The 20663-nt window shown below is 43.4% G+C and overlaps 1 protein-coding gene across 4 annotated transcripts in view; it reads right to left on the bottom strand.

Moving 5' to 3' along the window:
* The window catches only part of METTL21A (methyltransferase 21A, HSPA lysine), a 50168-nt gene that overhangs the window by 8879 nt on the left and 20626 nt on the right, over window positions 1–20663 (bottom strand). For all 4 annotated transcript variants that reach the window (XM_056533408.1, XM_056533407.1, XM_056533409.1 and 1 more), the window contains exon 2: window positions 4003–4174. In XM_056533408.1, coding sequence (XP_056389383.1) covers window positions 4003–4149 — 147 coding nt within the window. In that variant the 5' untranslated portion in view covers window positions 4150–4174. The remainder of the gene's footprint in view (window positions 1–4002; window positions 4175–20663) is intronic.

Below are 20663 nucleotides of genomic sequence, written 5' to 3' on the forward strand. Positions count from 1 at the left end.
TTGGCCGAGAATGAAATCTGGGGAACCCTATGTTTTTTTTCCCCCCATAAATAAATTAATTTAAAAAAATGCATAGGGTTTGCCGTATTTTTATTCTCAGCCAGATACCAATCAAGCAGCAACAGCCTGATGTTACCAGGGTGGGCGAGGACCATTGTTACTGGCCCTCCACAGCCTGTTACCACCTGGGCCCAGGAGCACCATTTTTGACACTCCGGTCATGCTGGTACCATCTCTTCCCAATACCCCTGTGGCGGTGGGTACCGGGGTAATATTTGGGGGGCAACGCTAAGCCCTGGCTTAGTAATGGATTCCGTCTATAAAAAGACTGCTTCCACTTCTAAGCCTGAAAATTCAATTAAAAAAAACACGACACATTGGAAAAAATTATTTTATTTAACCCCTTAAGGACCAAGGACGTACTGGTACGTCCTGAGTCCATTCCCTTTCTATAACGCGGGGCCACGTCATGGCCCTGCGTCATAGCGGGTCGGGCCCGGCCTCTAACAACGGCTGGGACCTGTGGCTAATAGCGCGCGGCATTGATCGCGGTGCCACGCGCTATTAACCCTTTAGACGCGGCGTTCAAAGTTGAATGCTGCGTCTAAAGTGAAAGTGAAACCATGCCGGTTAGCTCAGGGAGCTGTTCGGGATAGCCGCGGCGAAACAGTTAGACACGAGGAGGGTCTCCTACCTTGCCTCCTGGTGTCCGATCACCGAATGACTGCTCAGTGCCCGAGATCCAGGCATGAGCAGTCAAGTGGTAGAATCATCGATCACTGGTTTCCTATGAGAAACCAGTGATCAATGTAAAAGATCAGTGTGTGCAGTGTTCTAGGTCTTTTTGCAGAGCTATAACACTGCAAAAAAAAGTGAATGAATATCATTTAACATCTCCCCTATTAAAAGTTTGAATCACCCCCCTTTTCCAATAAAAAAACAAAACAAAAAACAGTGTAAATAAAAATAAACATATGTGGTATCGCCGCATGCGGAAATATCCGAATTATAAAAATATATAGTTAATTAAACCGCACGGTCAATGGCGTACGCGCAAAAAAATTCTAAAGTCCAAAATAGTGTATTTTTGGTCACTTTTTATATCATGAAAAAAATAAAAAGTGATCAACAAGTCCGATCAATACAAAAAGGGTACCGCTAAAAACTGCAGATCACTGCGCAAAAAATGAGCCCTCATACCGACCCATACATGGTAAAATAAAAAAGTTATAGGGGTCAGAAGATGACAATTTTAAACGTATAAATTTTCCTGCATGTAGTTATGATTTTTTTCAGAAGTACGACAAAATCAAATTTATATAGGTAGGGTATCAATTTAATCGTATGGACCTACAGAATAAAGAAAATGTGTCATTTTTACCGAAAAATGTACTGCATAGAAACAGAAGCCCCCAAAATGGCTTTTTTTCAATTGTGTCTCAATGATTTTTTTCTCCGTTTCGCTGTAGATTTTTGGGTAAAATGACTGATGTCATTACAAAGTAGAATTAGTGGCGCAAACAATAAGCCATCATATGGATTTTTAGGTGCAAAATTGAAAGGTTATGATTTTTTTAAAGGTAAGGAGGAAAAAAACGAAAGTGCAAAAACGGAAACCCCCCTGGTCCTTAAGGGGTTAAAAAAACACTCCCCCATTTTATTCCACCTTAATCCTCTGCATACACTGATCTGAAACAAGAAAAAAAGAATTAAAAATAAATACAGAAAACGGGTTAGTACATAATGCAGTGTCTTCTCAAACAGGGAGCCTCCAGTTGTTGAAAAACTACAACTCCAAGCATGCCCAGACGGCCTTTGGCAGTCCAGGCATGTTGGGTTTTGTAGTTTAGCAACAGCTGGGGTCTCCCTGTCTGGGAAGACACTGCCAGAAGAACGCACACTTACCACCCTGGTTTCTGTCTTAGCTCCGCCTCTATGTCATCACTAGGGGGCGGAGCTACACAGACCTGGCAGGGACAGGAGTTAGGAGGTAAGTGGATCTCCTGTTCTATAGATAGCTGTATATATTGTATACCACACAAAGGGTTAACCTACACTGTCCAGCAGTGTAAGTTAACTCTTTTTTGCCAAAAAAGAAAAAACAAGTGGAATTTTAGCCTTAATGCCCAATGATGTACAGATATATCCCAGGGTTGTTAGAGAGGGCTCGGGAGTCAGGCCTCTCCATACCCAGTGGCTCAATGCAGAAAGTGCAAAATTGGGTGAAATATTAAGATATATATTTAGGACAATTGGGCAGACTAGATGGACCAAATGGTTCTTATCTGTTGACACATTTTTTTCCCTAAAATGATGGTTATTGAGGTAAAACTACATAAAAATAGTAAACGCCAAAACTACTGATTTTCAGGAGTATCATACATTAGAAAAAAAATGTATAAAAGGCAATCAAAAAATCCCATTTAATGCAAATTGGTACTAAAAAACTACTGATCACAGCACAAAAATTAGCCCTTAGGGTGCGTTCACATTGCAGAATGCACGCTAAATCTCCACTCGCGGAATTCAACGAGCAGAGATTCAGCCTGGCAGCCACCGTCAGCGGTAGGACCCTGCGGCACTCCGCCATTACCATTTGACTGCTATGCAGTGCTCGTGGATTTCCGCACGAAGAATTAACATGTTCATTCTCTGTGCGGAACAATTTCAGCGGCGGATTGTTCGCCGCTGAAATTGGTCGGTGGGAACGGGTCTCTCGGAAACCCATTCACAATGATGTAAAAGTTTACCGCGTGGAATTCCGCAAGAATTGCGTAGTGTGAACGGACCCTTACACAGACATGCAGAAAAGCATCTAAAATAAAGTTATGAGGGGGTCCCAATAGGGAATGTTTAAGCATATTCATTAAAAAATTAAAAGTTACCATCTTGTTAAAGGTAATACAAATAAAATAAAAGCTATATATTGAGGGGGCATTGCATTTGTCCTCACCTGAAGAATACAGTTAAAGGAGTACTATGGCACTTTTTTTTTTTATTAACCCTCTGTGCCCGGGCTGTAAAATGAAACAAAACAAACTTTAACTCACCTGCCTACGTTCCCCCGTTGCTCAAATGTCGGTGTCCCGTTCTCCGGTCCCTGTTTTCTTCCGCTTCCTGCGATACACTCTCAGCGTATCACCGGCTGCAGCAATGTCCCAATGTCCCTTTAGAATGCTTTTACTGATCCAAGCAATTCTGAGATCATCTTTTTGTGCCATATTGGGGGAGATTTATCAAATCTCTGCAAAGGAAAAGTTGCCCATAGCAACCAATCACATCGCTTCTTTCATTTTGCAGAGGCCTTGTTAAAAATGAAAGAAGAGAGTTGATTGGTTGCTATGGGCAACGTTTCCCCTGGACAGGTTTTGATAAGTCTCCCCCATTGTTCTTTATATTAGTGGTAAATTTTGGTCAATACATTAAGCTTTTTTTTTTTTTTTGTTCCACTGACAGAGCCTGATCAGCTGCCACAGCCTTGACAATGGAGGCCATAGTGAGCTCTCCGGTTGCCATGGCTACTATCTGCATCTCGATTATTTTGCAGTGTGGCGATAAGGTGCAAAGGCAGCTTCCTCTGTCACGCTAATAGATGCTGCATCACACTGACAGCAGCATCTACAGAGTTAACTGTAAGGATCAGAGCACGGCTCTCTCCTCCCTTGAGCACTTCACAGACTGAAGCATTGGAGGTAGAGGGGAAAATGAGACACCGTTCCCAGGCACACAGTTTTATCATGGGGTCCGCCCGGCTGGGGCACCATACCGGGAAGACCCCAGCTGTTTCAGTATCTAGGGGCCATCTGCTAATAGCCAGCATGTGGTGGTTGCCGTGACTGGCTATTTACCCTTTAGATCGCTGCTGTCAAAGCTGACAGCAGCATCTAAAGGGACTTTTAAATGGTCCCTGGTGGTGTAATGGTGTGAATCGACCCGAAGAATCCCTATACAGCCATGTTTTAGTTTATACACCAGAAACCTGCTGGTCATTTTAATACTTACTGCATCCCAGACAACTGCTGCCACTCCCAGTGATTTCCAGTCCTGCTTGATCTGTATAGTGTGGTTGGAGAAAGTATAGGTGGTGCTGGAATTATGAAACCTCTTTAGGCCACTCAGTGTATGGTCATCATAAGGTACCAAAGCCATTTTAGCAAAAGCAGATGAAACTGACCTAAAACAGTAAAAATGAGTTTAGTCAATAACGTGTGTGTGTATATATATATATAACACGCACACACACACACACACACACACACACACACACACACACACACACACACACACACACCGTACAATCCAGGAAAGCAGCACAGCAACAAAAAAAAAAAAAATGCTCAAGTGTCCGCTGTGTCCAGGACCCCCTTAGCTACAACATCCAAAAGACAGTGGCACTCCAATAGATGGAAAAAAAAAAAAAAAAAAAAGGTGTATTAAAAAAAAAAAAAAAAAAAAAAAAAATTTGCCTGCCGAAAATTATCGGCTGAAAATGCATTTTCGCCCAAATGAATTTTCCGCTGATAATGTCGGTGGGCGTGGCTTAATCCTCTCCCGACCCATGACATACATGTACATCATGGATCGGGTGAGGACCGAACGCGGGCTGCGGGTCGGGTCCACATCAAGCACAGGAGATTCCTACTGCTATCAACTGACATCTGCGTGTAATGATGGACATTGGAGATCGCTCCGATGTCCATAATTTAACTAGTTGCCACAGTGTATGGCGCGGGCTCCTGACTCGAGCCTGCACCATACACGACGATCCCCTGCTGAATATTGTAGCAGGGGCCGCAGCTAATAGCCGCATATCGGCTATTAACACTTTAGATCGCCACTGTAAAAGCTGACAGCGGCATCTAAAGGGTGCTTTAAACTCTCCATGGTGGTCCAGTGGGGTTGATCGGAGGGCTTACCTTCCTTCTGTCCGGTCCGTAGCTCTGCATTTGATTGAGCCTGGCTAAGCAGGCTCAACCAAATGATCGCAGAGCACACAGATCAATGGGGTTCTATGTAACCCCATTGATCTGTCTGAGGAATCTAATGATTCCTCATAAAAGTCCTCTAAGGGGGACTAAAAGTGTAAAAAATAAAAAGTTGAATAAAAGTTTTTTTTTTTTTTTTAAACAGACATAAAAGTTTAAATCACCCTCCTTTTTCCCATTTTCCATATAAAAAAAATAATAAAAATGAACATATTAGGTATTGCCACGTGTGTAATTGTCCCAACTATTAAATTATTTTGTTTCTGATCCTGCCGTGTGGACGGCGTAAACGCAAAAAAAAAAAATTTACGCAGATATTGATGATTTTGGTCACATAACATCCCCCCCAAAAAAGTTATAAAATTTTACAAAAAATATGTAAAAAAAAAAAAAAAAAAAAAAAAAAAAAAAGGGGGGTGGGGGATTCAGGGAGATGCATTTTCGGTTTCGGTCTAAAACTTCCCTTTCGGTGCATCCCTAATTATATATACAGTACAGACCAAAAGTTTGGACACACCTCCTTATTCAGAATTTTCTTTATTTTCATGACTATGAAAATTGTAGATTCACACTGAAGGCATCAAAACTATGAATTAACACATGGAATTATATACATAACAAAAAAGTGTGAAAATATGTCATATTCTAGGTTCTAGACACCTTTTGCTTTGATTACTGCTTTGCACACTCTTGGCATTCTCTTGATGAGCTTCAAGAGGTAGTCACCTGAAATGGTCTTTCAACAGTCTTGACGGAGTTCCCAGAGATGCTTAGCACTTGTTGGCCCTTTTGCCTTCACTCTGCGGTCCAGCTCACCCCAAGCCATCTCTATTGGGTTCAGGTCCGGTGACTGTGGAGGTCATGTCATCTGGCGCAGCACCCCATTACTCTCCTTCTTGGTCAAATACCCCTTACACAGCCTGGAGGTGTGTTTGGGGTCATTGTCCTCTTGAAAAATAAATGATGGTCCAACTAAAATGCAAACCTGATGGAATAGCATGCCGCTGCAAGATGCTGTGATAGCCATGCTGGTTCAGTGTGCCTTTAATTTTAAATAAATCCCCAACAGTGTCACCAGCAAAGCACCCCCACACCAGCACACATCCTCCTCCACACCAGCACACCTGTGAAGTGAAAACCATTTCAGGTGACTACCTCTTGAAGCCCCACAAGAGAATGCCAAGAGTGTGCAAAGCAGTAATCAAAGCAAAAGGTGGCTACTTTGAAGAACCTAGAATGACATGTTTTCAGTTGTTTCACCCTTTTTTTATGTATATAATTACACATGTGTTAATTCATAGTTTTAATGCCTTCAATGTGAAACTACAATATATATATATATATATATATATATATATATATATATATATATATATATATATATGTGCGCAAAACATTCCTATCATGCAAACTATCTGAACAGCATAATCCATAACACTGGTGATTTTTATAAAACATAGCTTAGACTTACGGTTCAAGCTGTGCTCTGTGTTTAAGTTTAACTTAAATAGTATGTGAATAAGGGATTTATTAGTTTATTTAGTTTTTGCATTTCTGTTTTTTCCTCCTTGCCCTATAATAGCCCTAACTAATTTTTCCATCTACAGAGACATATGAAGGCTTGTTTTTTGCGGGACCAATTGTACTTTAATGACACAGTTTACAGAGTTTATTTTCCATAACTTATGCTCCGAAACAAAAACAAAAAAAATTTGCAGAATTGCCTTTTTTTCCCCCTTCAATTTCACCTCACAATATTATATAGTACAGGGTGGGCCATATATATGGATACACCTTAATAAAATGGGAATGGTTGGTGATATTAACTTCCTGTTTGTGGCACATTAGTAAATGTGAGGGGGGAAACTTTTCAAGATGGGTGGTGACCATGGCGACCATTTTGAAGTTGGCCATTTTGAATCCAACTTTTGTTTTTTCAATAGGAAGAGGGTCATGTGACACATCAAACGTATCTGGAATTTCACAATAAAAACAATTATGTGCTTGGTTTTAACGTAACTTTATTCTTTCATGAGTTATTTACAAGTTTCTGACCACTTATAAAATGTGTTCAATGTGCTGCCCATTGTGTTGGATTGTCAGTGCAACCCTTTTCTCCCACTCTTCACACACTGATAGCAACACTGCAGGAGAAATGCTAGCACAGGCTTCCAGTTTCCATAGTTTCAGGTGCTGTAGAATGGGCCGCCACGCCCCCTCCCATAGACATGAATGGAGGGGCGTGGCGTGACTTCACGTCCCCAGTCCCGGAAACCCGGAGGTTTCCGAAACTAGAGACGCAGTCCCCGCATAGAATGTGGATGCTGCAGGGAGATCGCGGGGGGTCTCAGCAGCGGGCCCCCCGCGATCAGACATCTTATCCTCAATCCTTTGGATAGGGGATAAAATATTTTTGTTCGGAATACCGCTTTAATGGCATCCAGGGCAAGGAAAGCATTACAGCGAACCTGTCAGCAGAGAAAACAGGGGTGATAATAAGCACATATTTAGATAATGCTAGTCACCATGATCCCGACATACCTTTGTTATCTCCACAGCCCTTTCCAGTGCTGAGATAAGCCTATTTGCGAATAATTAAATGATGCTCAGAAGCCCAGGGGGTGTTCAACCAACACAGGAAGAGCTCAGTGACATCCAGACCATCTCTTCTTTTTCAATGCCTTTGTACCCTCTTACATCAGTGTACCCCTATTAACCTACAGCCACTAGAGAGATGGGCTGTACTTTCCTGGAGTCCTGTCAGGCTGGTGAATGCACCCTGGGCTTTTGAGCCTCATTTACATATAAAAAAAAGGCAAATATCTCAGCACTGGTGAGGAATACAGAGAGGCGGAAGAAAAATAACGGCTTGCCTGGATTCATGATGACTAGCTCTATCTAGCTATGGCCTTACCTATACCCCATTTTTTCCAGCTGCCAAGTTTTCTTTAAATGGCTTAGACTTGTTGAATGTTTTATCCACCTCATACCAGGCATCTATGAATGAGACCTATTATTTTAATAGCTCTTTACACCCACATGCATGATAGCTGGACTCAGGGGCGTAGCTAGAAACCACAGGGCCCCGGTGCAAAAGTTTGCCCAGGGCCCCCCCTATCACCTGACGACCCGCTTCCCCAATCCCGGTTGACCCCTTACTCGGCTGCTCAAAGATATCAGTGACTACAGCACTGATGGGACACAGTCAGGAGAATACACAACAATATAAGTGACTAATAGGCAGGGCCAGACAGATGAAACATATGCCCAGGCATTTAAGAATAAGCAGCCCATTTTTCTATTTAGGGTCCAACTGCTGGGACCCCCACCAATCACCTTGGTTCCAGTTGCTCTCCAGCTGTTATAAAGCTATAACTCCCATCATGTCTGTAGAGCCTCAGGCATTATGGGAGTTGTAGTTTTGCAACAGATGGAGAGCCACAGATTTGGGTACAGCATCACCCATCATCACTGCAGAACTAACAAGTGACTACAGCTCTGATGGGACAGTCAGAAGAATACACAGCGATATCTGTGACCTGAGTGACGTCTTCACTGGTGTCTTTTCTTTTCTTCTTCATCTGGTCCAGCCGTCAGGACGTCTTCCAGCTCCATCTTCTCTGCAGAGTCTGACGCCCGGACATCATAGGTTCCTCACATTGTCAGTAGATCCTCATCCTCTGTATGAAGACAATAAACATTATTATTCTGCTAAATACTGTACCCCCTGAATATAATACTACCATCCACTGTACCCCTTGAGATATAATACTGCCACCTACTGCATCCCCTGAATATAATACTGCCACACACTGTATCCCCTGAATATAATACTGCCACACACTGTATCCCCTGAATATAATACTGCCACACACTGTATCCCCTGAATATAATACTGCCACACACTGTATCCCCTGAATGTAATACTGCCACACACTGTATCCCCTGAATGTAATACTGCCACACACTGTATCCCCTGAATGTAATACTGCCACACACTGTATCCCCTGAATGTAATACTGCCACACACTGTATCCCCTGAATGTAATACTGCCACACACTGTATCCCCTGAATGTAATACTGCCACACACTGTATCCCCTGAATGTAATACTGCCACACACTGTATCCCCTGAATGTAATACTGCCACACACTGTATCCCCTGAATGTAATACTGCCACACACTGTATCCCCTGAATGTAATACTGCCACACACTGTATCCCCTGAATATAATACTGCCACACACTGTATCCCCTGAATGCTGCCACACACTGTATCCCTTGAATATAATACTGCCACACACTGTATCCCCTGAATATAAAACTACCATACACTGTACCTCCTGCATATAACACTGCCACCCACTGTACCCCCTGAATATAATACTGCAACCTACTGTTCCCCCTGAATATAAAATTGCCACCTCCTGTTCCCCCTGAATAAAATATTGCCATCTACTGTTACCCCTGAATATAATACTTCCACACACTGTACCCCTGAATATAAACCCTCAAAAATAACCATGCTATACGCTGTACCCTCTGAATATAACCCTGCCACACACTACCTTCCAAATATAATAATCCCTCCATAATAATAATACTAATACTGTTACACACTGTTTCTTCTCAGTTTGGCTGAATCACTCCTTTCCTCCTCCAGACCCTTCTGTCCTCCTACTGGCTCCTCTGTTCCAACCCCACTTTCCTCCCAGACCCATAAGTCCTCCTACATGCTTCTCTTCCCCCTTCCCTAGACCACTAAGCCCTCTCCAGGCTCCTCTGCCCCCTCCCCAGACCCCAGAATTCTGCTCTAGGCTCCCCTGCCAAACTCTCCAGACCCCAAAGTCTGACCCATACCCAATCACCTCCTGTCCCCCCACATTGATGAACAGTATATGTATTTATGTATGATAGATGTGTATGAGACTCGTGTATGTATGGTTATGATATTTGCATGTATGATAGATGTATGATACATATACACACACATCTAGCTTACACACATCAAACATACACACATCATACAAACACAAGCCCGGCGCCTCCTCCACCACCCCCCCTGCCCCTCCCACACACACACACACGCATAATACATACATATACATGCACATCATACACACGCACATACATTATACATAAACACATATCATACATGCACCTGCTGCCTCCAGATCTCCCCACATAATACATTTCCACACATCATACATCCTTCTACCTTACACACATCTCCACACATCCTTCTACCTTACACACATCTCCACGCATCAGACATACATCTTGCTTAAACAAATCTATCATTCATATACACACACATCATTCATACATCATGCATACAGTACATACACATCATATATACAGTACATACACAGATCATTCATACATCATATATACAGTATATACACACACACACATCATACATACACACTCTGCCTCCGGACCAAAAATTAACACGTTCCTCCCTCCCCCCCCCCCCCCCCCCCCCCTCCCCTCCGGACCCGAAATTATCACCCAAGCCCCCCCCTCTCATGACCCCAAATTAAGCCCCAGCAACACGACCACATGGCCACCCCTGCCGCTCCACCGGACCCCAAGTTAAGCCCCCCCGCCGCTCCTCCAGACCCAAAATTAAATTAACCCCTCCTCACTCACCTGCGGCCGCCAAGTTCAGTGAGGAGACCTGCTGGTGATCCGGTCCCTCCTCTGCGCTCACTCCTAGGCTGTTGCTGCAGGCATTAGGAGCATGTCTGCAGTGCCTGCGCTGCATACGGTGAGGGGAGGAGGGGGGTGTACGTCTCAGCAACAAGTGTTTAGGGGTTGTGATAGAAGGGGGGGGGGTTTGAGGCTAGCGTCGCGCCGGGCCTGGTACTGGAAGCGCCGCTGCCACAAGCCTCCCCTTCAGGCCCGGGACCTCGGCGGGGGAGGGGAGGGGCGGGGGGTTTGAGGCTAGCGCCGGGCCTGGTACTGGCAGCGCCGAGGCGACAAGCGTCCTCTTCAGGCCCGGGACCTAGTATAGTGCTAGGGGGGCCCTGAGGGCCCCCTGTGCTAAGGGGCCCGGTCGCAATGGCGACCTTTGCGACCTCTATAACTACGCCACTGGCTGGACTATGCAGCACGTGTCTTCTAGGTCTATAACTCTTTATAAAATGTATGGCTAGAAAACATTATTTGCTCATGGCAGAACTCAGAGCTGAAAGCGAACCAAGCAGTACATTTTACCAGGTAGTTGATTCTTACTGATCAGGGGTGCAGGCATGAAGGATAAAATAGATATAGAACATTTTAAAATTAAAGATTATGAAATATTAAAGTTTATAAAATGTATTAGAAAATATCTGGGCGTCCACCCTTATGAACACACGTGGTACATACAGTACATGGGGGTATATATCATCCTTGCTTTGGTAAGCGAGTTCTGTAGGCATATTATTATTTTTTTTTTGCTTATGTGTGACATATTTATCATACTATCACAGGGGGTTGATAAATTTGGCTCACATAAGCAAAAACCGATAAAATCACTTTGGAATACCATTTTCTTAACACACATAAGCAAAAATGGTGAATTATACTCACCAATAATTCCTTTTCTCCACGACAGCACCCTTGAGATTATCTCCTGATTGGGACAGGAAAAAACACTGAGAGGTTAAATTCCCCACCCCTTCCTGTCCACACCAGTATATTTATAAAGAACACTGAAGGAAAGGAAAAAAGTGCACCAAAAAACACTATAATAAAAAAACCAAAGGGTGGAATGCGTGGGTGCTGTCGTGGAGACTTCCAGAAAAGGAATTATCGGTGAGTATAATTCACCATTTCCCCCCACGTCTCCACGACAGCACCCATGAGAAATACCAAAGAATTTACTTAGGGAGGGACTACAGCACTGAGAACTTTACGTCCAAAGGCCATATCCTCAGAAGACAGAATGTGAACTCTAATGTCTGGAAAAGGTATGAAGGTTTTTCCAAGTGGCAGCTTTGCAAATCTGTTCTACAGAAGCTCCGGCTCTCTGCCCATGATGAGGAAATTGCTCTAGTAGAATGGGCCTTCCTTCAAATGTCTAGGAGGGGCTTTCCCTCTGGCCACATAAGTCTCTGAAATTGCGGTCTTAATCCATCTGGCTATAGAACTCCTAGAGGCTTTCTTGCCTCTATTCTTGCCTTCTTGCCTCACAGATTGTCATCCTTCCTCCACTGACCAGTTCTTTCAATGTAGATGAGGACAGCTCTTCTAACATCCAAAAGACTATATGATTTTTCTAAGTCATTTTTTGGATTTGAACAGAAGGATGGAACCACAATATCCTGAGATCTATGAAAGGTAGAGACAACCTTAGGGAGGAAGTTAGGATCAAGCTTAAAAATGATTTTGTCATCCAAAATTCTGATATAAGGCTCTCTGATAGAAAGAGCCTGAATTTCACCTATACTCCTAGCTGTAGCGATGGCGATTAAAAGTATAGTTTTGAGAGTCAAAAATTTTTCAGAAATAGAATCCAGAGGGTCAAAGGGATCTAGAGGAAGAGCCGCTAGAACTGTATTTAAATTCCACTGAGGACAGATATTTAAAGTCTTAGGTCTGAGTCTGCTAGATGCTTTAATGAATCTTGAAATCCACATGTTATCAGCCAATTTTACATGATAGAGAGAACTGAGAGCAGAAACCTGTACTTTGAGGGTACTAGGGGAAAGACCTAAATCAAATCCCTGCTGAAGGAAGTCTAGAATTTTAGGAATCACCGGAGTGTTTATAGAAAAAGAATCCCCACACCAAAAGATACATTTCTTCCAGGTTTTAGCATAGATTCTAGATGTAGTATCTTTACGGATAGATAGAAGGGTATTTACTACCTTTTCAGAGAAACCTTCCTTCAGCAGAATGGACTTTTCAATTTCCATGCTGTCAAGCTGAGGTTTTAGAAAGGATTGAAAGGAAAGGATTGTCCCTGGGACAGCAGATCCTTTTGAGGAGGAAGGCAGATGGGATCCACTACAGCTAGAGTCTTTAATAGAGAGAACCAGCTCCTCTATGGCCAGTATGGAGCTACTAGGATTAGAATGCAATGGTAGTTCATTAGCTTCTGAAGGACCCGAGATATTAGCGTCAGGGGAGGAAATGCGTATCCCATACTGAATGTCCAATCCTGAGCTAATGCATCTACTGCTAGCGGAGAGTCCCTTGGATTTAGGGAATAGAATAGATCCACCTTGTGATTTCCCTTGGTTGCAAACAGATCTATTTGAGGAACCCCCCATCTCTCAGTTATCATCCTGAATGCCCACGGAGCTAGAGACCATTCCCCTGGGTCTAATATGTGTCTGCTCAGGAAGTCCGCTTCCAAGTTCCAGACCCCTTTGAGATGGACTGCTGAGATAGAAAGCACCTTGTTTTCTGCCCAAGAAAATATTTGATGCGAAATTGACTGGAGAGCTGTGTACCTTGGACCTCCCTAACGCCTTATAAAGGCCACTGCAGTCATGTTGTCCGAGTAAATGAGGATATGGCAATTTTTGCAGATCTCCTCTAGCTCTTGGAGTGTCATCCATATTGCCAGTAGATCTCTGAAGTTAGAAGATTTTCTTGCTGTCTGAGGATCCCATTTCCCCTGGACTACTCGAGTCTCTGAGTGAGCACCCCATCCTCCTGCACTGGCATCCGTTGTTATGAGTAACTGGTTTGTCTGAAACCAAATTACTCCCTTCTTTAAATTTTCCTTGAACGTCCACCATCTTAGATGGGTTTTTACTTGAATGGGAATTATCACTCTTCTGTCTGAAGATTTCTGAGACTTGTCCCAAATGGTTAGGATCCACTTTTGTAGAGGCCTGGAGTGAAACTGAGCCCAAGCTACTGATTGGATGCACAATGTCATATGACCCAGAGTGGACATTGCTGTCCTGATTGTACAAGAATATAGGCTTAGAAATCTGGAGACTAATGCCTGCAGTAATACCCTTTTGGAATCCGGAAGAAAGGAGGTCTGGATCCTTGAATCCAAAAGGGTACCTAGGAAAATTTTCCTCTGACTGGGAATAAGATCTGATTTGTCTAGATTTAGGATCCAACCCAACTTCTGGAGAACAAGTATAGCTCTCTGTAAATGAAGTTACATAGTTAGTACGGTCGAAAAAAGACATATGTCCATCAAGTTCAACCAGGGAATTAAGGGGTAGGGGTGTGGCGCGATATTGGGGAAGGGATGGGATTTTATATTTCTTCATAAGCATTAATGTTATTTTGTTCCATAAATGTATCTAATCCTGTTTTAAAGCTGTTAATTGTTCCTGCTGTGACCAGTTCCTGAGGTAGACCGTTCCATAAATTCACAGTCCTCACGGTAAAGAAGGCGTGTCGCCCCTTGAGACTAAACTTTTTCTTCTCCAGACGGAGGGAGTGTCCCCTCGTCCTTTGGGGGGGTTTAACCTGGAACAGTTTTTCTCCATATTTTTTGTATGGGCCATTAATATACTTATATACGTTTATCATATCCCCCCTTAAACGTCTCTTCTCAAGACTAAACAATTGTAACTCCTTTAATCGCTCCTCATAGCTAAGATGTTCCATGCCCCATATTAGTTTAGTCGCGCGTCTCTGCACCCTTTCCAACTCCGCAGTGTCCCTTTTATGGACAGGTGCCCAAAACTGAACAGCATATTCCAGGTGAGGCCGTACCAATGCTTTATAAAGGGGGAGTATTATGTCCCTGTCCCTTGAGTCCATGCCTCTTTTTATACATGACAATATCCTGCCGGCTTTGGAAGCAGCAGCCTGACATTGCATGCTATTCTGTAGTCTGTGATCTACAAGTACACCCAGATCCTTCTCTACCAGTGACTCTGCCAGTTTAATCCCCCCTAAGACATACGATGCATGCAGGTTATTAGTACCCAGATGCATAACTTTACATTTATCCACATTGAACCTCATTTGCCAAGTGGATGCCCAGACACTTAGTCTATCCAAGTCATCCTGTAACTTATGCACATCCTCTATAGACTGTACCGTGCTACAAAGCTTGGTGTCATCTGCAAAGATAGAAACAGAGCTGTTAATACCATCCTCTATATCATTGATAAATAAATTAAACAACAGCGGGCCCAGTACTGAACCTTGGGGTACACCACTAATTACCGGGGACCAATCAGAGTACGAATCATTGACCACCACTCTCTGGGTACGATCCATGAGCCAGTGTTCAATCCAGTTACAAACTAAAGTTTCCAAGCCCAAGGACCTTAACTTACCTGTCAGACGTCTGTGAGGGACAGTATCAAATGCTTTGGCAAAATCCAGAAACACTATATCCACAGCCATTCCTCTGTCAAGGCTTCTACTCACCTCTTCATAAAAGCAAATTAGATTGGTTTGACAACTTCTATCCTTAGTAAACCCATGCTGGCTATCACTTATAATACAATTATCCCCTATGTATTCCTGTATGTAATCCCTTATAAGTCCTTCAAACAATTTACCCACAATGCACGTTAAACTTACCGGTCTATAGTTTCCTGGGGAAGACCTAGAGCCCTTCTTGAAGATTGGCACCACATTCGCCTTGCGCCAGTCCCTTGGCACAATACCAGACACCATAGAATCTCTAAATATCATGAACAGGGGTACAGATATTACTGAACTTACCTCTCTAAGAACTCTTGGGTGTAGTCCATCCGGCCCTGGGGATTTGCTTACATTTATATCACTTAACTTACCTTGTACCATCTCTACATTAAGCCAGTTCAGTACATTACATGATGTGTTACCAGCACTGACCTGGCCAATGTCAGCTCCTTTTTCCCTAGTATATACAGAACTAAAGAACCCATTCAGTAGCTCCGCCTTCTCTTGATCGCCTGTGACAACCTCCCCATTATCATTATTAAGGGGTCCTACATGCTCTGTCCTTTTTTTTTTTGCATTTATATATCTAAAAAAATATTTAGGATTAGTTTTGCTTTCTTTGGCCACCTGTCTCTCATTTTGAATTTTTGCTGTTTTTATTACATTTTTACAGATTTTATTAAGCTCTTTGTACTGTTTAAATGTTATCGCTGACCCATCAGATTTGTATTTTTTGAAGGCAATTTTTTTGTTGTTTATTGCTCTTTTAACATCATGTGTCAGCCATGTAGGATTTAATTTTAATCGTTTATATTTGTTCCCCTTTGGTATATATTTAGCTGTATAGTTATTTAGAGTTGATTTAAAGATGTCCCATTTACCTTCTGTATCAGTATTTGAGAACACTTCCCCCCAGTCTATGTCCTGTAGTGCAGCCCTCAGCCCAGGGAAGTTTGCCTTTTTAAAGTTATATGTTTTTGCCTTCCCTGCCTGTCTTTGTTTTCTACATTTTAAGTCAAAAGTAACTATATTGTGGTCGCTATTACCAAGGTTTTCCCGCACAGTTACATTACCAATCAGCTCTGCGTTGTTGGAAATGATCAGATCCAACAAGGCATCACTTCTTGTTGGGTCCTCCACAAACTGGCCCATAAAATTATCCTGCAATAAATTTAGGAATTGTCGCCCCTTTGTAGTTTTAGCCAACCCCGGACCCCAATCTATATCTGGATAGTTAAAATCTCCCATTATTACCACTGTACCTGCCCGGGTGGCCCTCTCTATTTGTTTATGAAGCCGAACATCTATCTCTTCAGTGATATTAGGGGGTCTGTAGATTACCCCAAATATTATTTTTTCAGTATTTCCCTCCTTTTGTAATTCTACCCACAATGATTCCACCTCCTCAGAATCATCACACACTATGGCATCGTTCACACTGACTTTCATACCACTTCTTACATACAGACAGACTCCACCACCTTTTCTGTTCATTCTATCCTTGCGAAACAATGTAAACCCCTGCAGATTGACAGCCCAGTCATGCGAGGAGTCCAGCCATGTCTCAGTGACCCCAACTATATCAATATGTTCCTCCAGTATCAAGGCCTCAAGCTCCCCCATTTTATTTGCTAGGCTTCTGGCATTTGTGAACATACACTTTACATTTCCATCCTTTATGTTATTGGGGTTAATGGGATTCAAGGGTGTAAGTTTTATTTTCCTATGAAGCCTATTCCTATTAACTATTCTAACCCCTCCCTCCGCTCCACCCCCAGGTACATTTATAATTCCCACCTCTCTATCTACACTATCTTCCCCCTCTTTGCTGTAGGTTCCCTCCCCCCAAGTCCCTAGTTTAAACACTCCTCCACCCTTCTAGCCATCTTCTCCCCAAGCAAAGCTGCACCCTCCCCATTGAGGTGCAGCCCGTCCCTACGGTAGAGCCGGTAACCGACAGCGAAGTCAGCCCAGTTCTCCATGAACCCAAACCCTTCCTTCCTACACCAGCTTCTGAGCCACTTGTTTACCTCCCTGATCTCCCGCTGCCTCTCTGGTGTGGCTCGTGGTACTGGTAGTATTTCAGAAAATACTACCTTGGAGGTCCTTGCCTTAAGCTTGCGGCCTAAGTCCCTGAAATCATTTTTAAGGACACTCCACCTACCTCTTACTTTGTCATTGGTGCCAATATGTACCATGACTGCTGGGTCCTCTCCAGCCCCGCCCAGCAACCTGTCAACCCGATCCGCGATGTGCCGAACTCGTGCGCCAGGCAGACAACACACTGTTCGGCGATCCCGGTCTTTGTGACAGATTGCCCTGTCTGTCCCCCTAATAATTGAGTCCCCCACCACTAGTACCTGTCTGGCCTGCCCTGTACTCCTCCCTCCCTCCTTACTGGAGCAGACACCCCCCTGGCGGTCAGAGGCGGTATCCTGCTGCAGTTCTGCTAGCTCTGTAATGGCATCCCCCTCATCTGCCAAGCGGGCAAACTTGTTGGGGTGTGCCAGTTCAGGACTAGCCTCCCTGACACTTTTTCCCCTACCCCTCTTTCTAACTGTAACCCAGCTAACTGCCTGACTGTCCTGCAACTCCGTCCCACTGTCCTCCCCCACCTCTATTCCCGAGAGTGCCTGCTCAGTGAGCACGAGACTCCTCTCCATGTTGTTAATGCTTCTCATTGTTGCCAGTCGCCCCTCTAGATCCAGGATCTGGGCTTCCAAACGGACAACTAGCACACATCTCGCACAACAATATGCACCCTCAAACTGTTGTTCAAGGATTGCATACATTGAACAGGATGTACATTGGACTGCATTTTCCAACATGGAGGCCATCTAGTTATGGGGATTTCACAAATGTATAGGAAAAAACAGACAGTCAAAATGACACTTAAAATTTTTTGTAGACCTTGTGGGTTCAGAAATTAACACTCACAGCGATCTCAACCTCCTGCTTTCAAACTCCTGTTTTTGTAACTCCTCTTTCACGCCCCCTGTTACACAGCAACACTCAGAAGAGCAAGCTCTCAATAAGAGTCCCAAGCTAAGATTTATACACCTGTGCCCAATCTACTCCTCCTCCCCCTAGAGGTGGAACAGAGAAAAAAAAAAAAAAAAAATGAAAAAGGGTGTTTAAACTCTAACAGTTGAGGAACTGAGTCTGCCACTATCAGTATGTCGTCTAGATAAGGGATAATTAGAATAGACTCCTTCCTGAGAAGGGCAACCACCTCTGCTAAGACCTTGGTGAAAATTCGAGGCGCAGATCACAGGCCGAATGGGAGACAGACAAACAAACAAAGTAGCGGACCCTGGACCCCCACTGGATGGCAAATCTCAGATATTTTTAGGAATTTGAATTGATGGAAATGTCGTAATATGCATCGTGAAGATCGAGAGCCGCCATCACCGCCCCCTCCTTTAATAACTGAACTGCAGACTTCACAGTTTCCATCTTGAATTTTTTGTAAACCACAAATTTGTTGGGGTTTCAGGTTTATAATTGTACGTAATTTCCCGTTTGGTTTGGAAACCAAAAACAGGGAAGAATAATGACCTAGGCCCCTATGAAGGAGAGGAACCTCCTGGATAGCACCCAAGGAGTGAAGGTCCTGAACACCCTTGAGAACCAATTTCTGGGTTTTTTTTTTACTCTGCTGAGTAACAACATACCTTGGAGGGGGAGGTGATGACAACTCGATCCGGAGGCCCTGAGATATTATCTCTACTATCCAGGGATTGGGAATTAGTGACTCCCAAACTGGGGCAAAATGGGAAAGCCTTGCCCCCACTGGCCTGGCGTCATTGCTTAGGGTTGGAAGAGGACTGACCGGGGTTAGTAAAGATATTTCTATCCCTACCTCCCTTTACCTCCTCTGAAAGATTGGTCTGACTGGGAAAAAAGACAAAAAGGAGACTTTTTAGGTTGGGCCTTATCTAAGGGCAATCCTTTTTTATTGTCTGCTGCTTTTTCCAAAATAGAATCCAACTCTGGACCAAACAGAAATTTTCCATGGAAAGGAAGGGAGCAGAGTTTACTTTTTGAAGTCATGTCTCCCGACCAAGATTTTAACCACAGCACACGCCTAGTGGTATTGGAAAAAACAGCAGTACGAGAAGCAAGTTTTACAGATTCTGCAGACGCATCTGATAAAAAATTAGATGCAATCTTAATCAGAGGTAAGAATTCCAAAATCTGGTCCTTAGGGGTATCAGACTGGAGGTGGTATTCCAACTGGAATAACCAAACTCCTAAAGTCCTGGCTACACAGGTAGAGGCTATACTAGGCCTTAACAGTGAGGAAGCAGCCTCCCAGGTCTTATTAAGCAAACTCTTTGCCTTTCTATTCATTGGATCTTTAAGTTGTGTAGCATCCTCGAAAGGCAGAGAGGTACGCTTTGCAACCTTAGCAACCGGGATATCTACTAATGGTATTGTGTCCCAGGTAGTAGAGTCTGCATCATCAAAAAGGATTATCGCCTTTTTAGACCCCTAGGAATAAAAGCATTCTTTTCTGGCTTAACCCATTCATCTTTAATAATTTTATGCAAATTTGTATGAACAGGGAAAGTACAGGGTTTCCTGTCTCCTAGGCCTCCAAAAAGTTCATCCTGTATAGACTTCCTCTAAATTCAAGGTAGTACGGACGGACTTAATTAAGGATTCTATATCATCAGAATTAAACAAGAATTTTGATTCTTCCTCTTCATGAGGATTTTCCACATATTCTCCTTCTTCCAATTCTGGAGGTATTATACACTTTCAGAATCCTTCACAATCCGAAAGAGACACCGTTTTAGTCTTTTTTACAGCTGAGACATTAACCGAAGTAGTGGATGCCACAGGGGTAACAGGTGCAAAAGAAGCTAATGCAGAGTGTATCTCTGAATGAATCATGGATTTAATTTCTTGCATAAGAGTTGGAGAGTCATCTTTTACTACTGATGCAATACATGATTTACACAGAGGCTTAGAAGCAGATTCAGGAAACTCCTTATAGCAAATAACACATTTCTTAGGTTTTGATTTTTTCGGATTAACCGAAGAACCTGCAGAATCCTTGTCTCCCTGCAAATACAAGGAAGAGAAGGATAAAACACCATGCAATGAAGATAGGCCAGGGCGAACCCATAGGCCCTCAGTACTCACGGATCCTGGGATCACTGGAGGATCTGGAACTTTTGCAGGTGAGCTCATGATGCAGCCTTGCATTATCCAACGCTGGAATCAGGTAGAGCAGCTTCCATCTGGGAGAGGGTCTTCTTATAGGAAAAAAAGCCGGTCTCCAGATTCAAATTCCCCGCCCCAGCGCGGCCGGAAGTGACGTCAGAT

This window comes from Hyla sarda, chromosome 8 (assembly GCF_029499605.1).
Source record: "Hyla sarda isolate aHylSar1 chromosome 8, aHylSar1.hap1, whole genome shotgun sequence".
Classification (NCBI taxonomy): Eukaryota; Metazoa; Chordata; class Amphibia; order Anura; family Hylidae; genus Hyla; species Hyla sarda.